The following is a 6,143-nucleotide window of genomic DNA, read 5'->3' on the forward strand; positions in this document are numbered from 1 at the left end:
GGTGCTGGTGTTCATATCCGTTTTGTTGAGAGGACGTCTGTACATATCCGTAGTTGGTACCTGTATTCATATCCCTACTTAGATATCCAAAGAGTGTTGTCTCACTGCTTTAGTTTTGTTGTATGCTAGGTGTCATTGTTGGTTGCGTCATACTCCGTTTGGTTTTTTACAGAGTTCTTTGCAAGTAGGGCATTCTAACCCCCAGCTTTGTTGCATGTTCTTTTCCTGTTCTTGCAAGGAATACAACCAACAGTTGTTTCCTCATGACATTCGAATTTTTTATGACCTGATTCCGCACATTTCCGGCAGATAGCTTCCGTGTTACATCTTTTCGAAGAATGGCCGAAATTCCAACAGTTGAGGCACTTTTGTACTGACCCATAGTCCCTAATCCGTAAAGATTTAAATTGTATGTACACTCTGTCCCTCTGTAACAACAGTAAACTGACCCTTGGTGTCACCTCTAGACTATTATTTAGTGTTCCTTCTCCTTTCGGACCTGTTTTGGATTGTATTTTGACTTCTTGTTGAAATTCCTCTTTGGTGATGTGGTCGCTGAGATTTATTTCAAACAGTTTTTCTAGAAAATCTTGATCTGCGAGTGTTGTTGGAACGCCGTGTACTGCCAGTAGTGGTCTTAGTTTTCTGGGTTCTTCGTGAATTTCTGAGTTTGCTGTATTCTTTATTGCTTTAACTTTTATTGTATCAAGTCTACGGTTTATTGCGTTAGTTAAGGTTTCCCTTGCGGCTTTAACATCCTGGTTGTTCTCTGATTTAAAATAGAGGACAGTTGCCTGTTTATTTTTTGCTAATTCATTTTTTCTTCAATTCTGGTTTTCGGCTTGTGACAGTACCACCTGCTGCGACTGCAGAGAAAGTCAGTGGTGTTGGCCTCGTTTCAGTGCGTAATTTTTGATTTTCTTCCTATAGGGCTACAATCTCAATTTCCAAACGCTGAATTCTGTCTTTTGCATCAGGGGCATTTGCCGCCGCTAACTCCCTACGCAGTCTTTCGTTTTCAGTTCTTATTTCACCATTTTGTCCACGAAGTCTGATATGGTCGAGTGCTAATGCCCATATTTTGTTCCTGACTGGTGCAGTAATTGTGGTGGACATCCTTTTCTGCTTTAGCTCTGCTTGAAAATCCGTCAGAATTTCGTCTACAGCTGCCATCATTTTTGATTCCATGTTTCTACGTCTAGGCGTTACATCCCCTGTTGAGCTTGTTCGTCTGATCTCTCCTTATTCCCGTGTTGATGCCGGCCGCTGTGGCCGAGCGGTTCTAGGCGCATCAGAGCGGAACCACACGGCTGCTTCGGTCGCAGGTTCGAATCCTGCCTCGGGCATGAATGTGTGTGATGTTCTTAGTTTAAATAGGTTTAAGCAGTTCTATGTCTAGGGGGCTGATGACCTCAGATGTGCTTAGAGCCATTTGAACCATTTGAACCCGTGTTGATGTGTTGTCATTCCCGCTTCCTGCTGATGTTATTGTAATGTTTAATTCCGGCGCCTGGCCGCCTTCATCGGTGTTTGACGCAGTCAGCGCCAGCTTGGCCCACGATGTAGTGTCCGCGTGGTCTTGAAGCTTAACCTAATGGAGAACCCGATATGCACGTGTTTAAAATGTTTCACAAAGTGAGGTTCAAATGGCTCTGACCACTATGGGACTTAACATCTGAGGTCATCAGTCCCCTAGAACTTAGAACTACTTAAGCCTAACTAACCTAAGGACATCACACACATCCATGCCCGAGGCAGGATTCGAACCTGCGACCGTAGCGGTCGCGCGGTTCCAGACTGTAGCGCCTAGAACCGCTCGGCCATTACGGCCGGCACAAAGTGAGGTAGAGGGAGGCCACGCCAGGCGTTACTTGGTAACTGTCAGCCGGCTCCCGAGATTTGGGTCTAATGTAAGTGAAAAACAGTCTTAAGGGGAGCCGGAACGTTCCATCTCCTCCGTGTTAATTTTAGCAAATAGAAGGAACATTGTTACTAAAACCATTAAACATATTGCTCTGAAATTTGGGCTAAATGTTATGGGAATATTTCTCTACAAAGTTATAACGCCATGTTAAAAAATATTTATTGGTTTTTGTTTAACAATTTTTTTAAAACAGATGCTTATTTTTTTCTCTAAAATTTTGCACTTTTTCTTCTATCACTCTTGAATTATACAATATTTTTTTACAATTTGTTATAAAAATGAAGGAAAAGAAGTAAAAAATATTGTGTATAAATTTCATCGATATACTGTTAGCAGTTTTTGAGAAAACGTTCCTCAAAGACGAAAATTTTAAAGTTACGGGAAATGGCTTCCAAAGTTTTTTATTACATTCCTGCCCCATATGATGGATTATCACCATTCTCTTCTTTTTCCAGTGTTAGTTTCCTTTTCACTGGTCTTTTCTTCCCTTTTGCTGCATGTTGTAGGCTTTTGTCTCTTCTTCCCGCCCCTCTTAGTCTTTCTTCATCAACTAGGCGCATTGTGGAAATGGTGTTGTGACTTGGTTGGAAACCTAAACGTTTCAGCACACCACATTTGATAATGTTTCCTTCATTGTATGTTGCCACTGCATCGTACACGCTAAAATGCAATGTTTTTATCTGTACGAACACTCTTTTGGGAATCCTAATTCAAATTAAATTATTTACACTTTTATTTGGCTTTTGTGTTTTCCCATGTAAACACTTTGCCAATAAACTTGGATGTGATAAATCTCTGAATATTGGCTTAACCATAGGATGCATATACAGGGCCTCCGAGGCACTTTTATGTCTTAATTTTTAAAAAAATTCTGTAATTTTTTGTTTGATTTCAAACTGCTTTCCAGTACTCTTTCACTATCACTGTGACATTCCTCCTATCAAGTCTGAACGAGATACCTTTTTAAGTTTTTTGTATAATTCAATACGTTTATCCATACACCGTGAATGAATAAGCAGGGCTTGAGAAGCCCTCACGCATTTATATATGTTCTTTAGCCTACATTGTCTTCAACATTTGTTTGGGAGCAGTTATTAATTCAGCAACAACAGAAGTGCCAACAGCAGCAGTAGCTGTAGTAGTAATAGTATAACTAAAAAATAATACACACTACTTTCACATATTGGCGATGTCGGTGTATTATTGATCTTTTTGCTGTCAAATGTTTTATTATTGCATATTATTGTTATCCTGTGTTGCTCTTGTCAGCCTCATTGTTACTGTAGTTTGTTTGCTGCTGCAAGGCCCATATTGTTACGAGTATGACTCGTTTAGTGCTGCACAAGCTGCTGTTCGAGAGACACGCCTTTTGCTATGGCTTCGACACGCAAAGCAAGAGAGTCAGTACGTGCAAATGCAGCTAATTTTGAAAGTGTTGTGGCTCAGTGGTTTGAAGAAGATGATTCTTACGGGGAAGGAAATATTTTTGAAGATGCAAGTGGTGAAGAATCAGCCAATGAACCTGCAGGTGTGAATATTGAGGCAGATGACAGTCCTTCCGATAATATTACTTCATCAGAGTCTGAAAATGAAGAACCACCGCAAAAAGGTATAGAAGACTACGTATACATTAGTCGGAATGGAACGATTTGGAAATTAGATCCTCCTGCAACTTTTCGTATGCCTGTCCATAATATCGTAAAGAAGGCACCTGGTCCAGCCCGCGGTTTGAAAACCAGTAAACCTAAGGATGCCTGGGACTGTTTCATCTCCAAGGAAATACTAGAGGAAATCATCAACTGCACAAATTATGAAGGCAGAATAGTGGCTGCTTTACGGGGTAAAACGTGGAAAAACGTTTCGCTTGCTGAAATGGAGTGTTTTCTTGGTCTTTTACTGCTTTCTGGTGTTGAGAAGAGTTGGGATGTCCCTATTAGAGAATTATTCTTGGATGAAAAGGCAAATCCTACATATAAGGCCACCATGTCAGTAAACAGATTCGAGGATATAAGGAGAATGATTAGATTTGATGACAGTCATACCCATGAAGCTCAATCTGCAGATGACAAACTTGCAACTGTTCGCTGTGTATGGGAACTATTGCTTGACAAGTGTAGAAATAGAATGATTCCCAATGATTCGCTCACAGTTGACGAACAGCTAGTCCCATTCCGTGGAAGATGCAGCTTCACCCAGTATATGCCCTCTAAGCCAGCCAAGTATGGCATAAAAATATTTTGGTTATGTGATGCTACATCTGCATATGCTTTAGACAGAATTGTTTACACGGGAAGGAAGCCCCATGAACCTATTCAGAAAAATCTTGGATTGAATGTGGTGAAAGATCTTGCTAAAAGCATTGAAGGATCATAAAAAAATATTACTGTTGACAACTTCTTTACTAGTGTGCAGCTGGCAGAAGAGATGCTTCAGAAGCAAATTACAGTGGTGGGAACACTCAAACAAAATAAACCAGAAATTCCTAATGAGATGAAACCATCTGCCTCAAGAGCGATTCATTCCTCTTTGTTTGCATTTAGAGGTGACATTACAATGGTGAGTTATGTTCCCAATAAGAAAAAGTCTGTAGTTCTCATTACCACAATGCATCACAACAGAAACATTGATGAAACTCATGCAAAAAAGAAACCTTATATAAAAAAGTTCTATAACTCTACGAAGGGTGGAGTAGATGAAATGGACCAGAAAATTCGTTATTACACTTGCAAGAGACAAACAAGAAGATGGTCATTTGCATTATAGATGAATATGATGGACGTCGCAGCAATGAAAAGTGAAATTTTATATTCCGCCCAACATCTGACATACCATAGTGGAAGAAGTGATAAAAGGCGTTTGTTGCTAAGAGATTTAGCAGAGGAAATGGTAAGACCACTGATGGAACTTCGTATTCAGATCCCTAATCTTCCAAAGAAAATCGTTGATGCCATGCAAAGATGTGGTGTTCAAAAAGATGTCATATTAGAATGAGATTTTCACTCTGCAGCGGAGTGTGCGCTGATATAAAACTTCCTGGCAGATTAAAACTGTGTGCCGGACCGAGACTCGAACTCGGGACCTTTGTCTTTCGCGGGCAAGTGCTCTACCAACTTTTTATTTTAATGTAACTAATTTATTAAAGATAATGTAGGTTTGCGAAACTTTCAGAACAATCGGTGGAATAACAAAAGAAAATGAAACAGAAGAAAAGAAAGTGCCGGAGGAGGAATCGAACCAGAGACCTCTGGCGTAAGAGCCCGAGTCCGAGCCCTAATCTTTTTTTTAGTGCTCTACCACCTTTTTTTCTTTTTTTTCGTTTTAATTTTTAATTTTTTTGTTTTTTAATTATATTTTTTTACAAGGGAATCACTTTATTTTGCCAGGAATGAGGTTTTTTTATTATTTTTTTATTAAGGAAGGTAGGGGAAACAGAAACCTTTATTATTCACAAAATAAACATAGTACGTCCTGACACATGATAACTGTCCTGGAAGGAAACTCGCTGCCGTCCTACCATGCAGCATGAAATAACAACAAAATTAAAGTGGGGCCACCTCCGGCACCCTAAAGAAAAGTATTTATAGATATGAAAACAAAATATGAAGTACATCCATTTGCTAACTGTGCAAGCGTTAGTTTTTCCTAGGTCGCATACTCGCATAGTGTCCTTAGCTGATCACTACCCAAGCACGACTCACGCGCCGTCCTCACAGCTTTAGTTCTGCCAGTACCTCGCCTCCTACCTTCCAAACTATACAGAAGTTCTGCGAACCTTGCAGAACTAGCACTCCAGATAGAAAGGATACTGTGGAGATATGGCTTAGCCACAGTCTGGGGGATGTTTACAGAATGAGATTTTCACTCTGCAGCGGAGTGTGCGCTGATATGAAACTTCCTGGCAGATTAAAACTGTGTGCCGGACCGAGACTCGAACTCAGGACCTTTGCTTTTCGCGGGCAAGTGCTCTCTCCGCAATATCCTTTCTATCAGGAGTGCTAGTTCTGCAAGGTTCGTAGGAGAACTTCCGTATAGTTTGGAAGGTAGGAGACGAGGTACTCGCAGAACTAAAGCTGTGAGGACAGGTCGTGAGTCGTGCTTGGGTAGCTCGGTGGTAGAGCACTTGCCCGCGAAAGGCAAAGGTCCCGAGTTAGAGTCTCGGTCTGGCACACAGTTTTAATATGCCAGGAAGTTTCAGATGTCATATTGCTGAACCAACTAC

At 40.7% G+C, this 6,143-nt stretch overlaps 1 protein-coding gene across 1 annotated transcript; it reads left to right on the forward strand.

The window, feature by feature from the left end:
• The first annotated feature begins 3,298 nt into the window (after positions 1-3,298).
• LOC124722707 (piggyBac transposable element-derived protein 3-like) lies at positions 3,299-4,297 on the forward strand. Its single transcript, XM_047247844.1, has one exon. The coding sequence runs from the start codon at positions 3,299-3,301 to the stop codon at positions 4,295-4,297; it is 999 nt and encodes a 332-aa protein (XP_047103800.1).
• The last annotated feature ends 1,846 nt before the right edge of the window (positions 4,298-6,143 follow it).

This window comes from Schistocerca piceifrons, chromosome X (assembly GCF_021461385.2).
Source record: "Schistocerca piceifrons isolate TAMUIC-IGC-003096 chromosome X, iqSchPice1.1, whole genome shotgun sequence".
NCBI lineage: Eukaryota > Metazoa > Arthropoda > Insecta > Orthoptera > Acrididae > Schistocerca > Schistocerca piceifrons.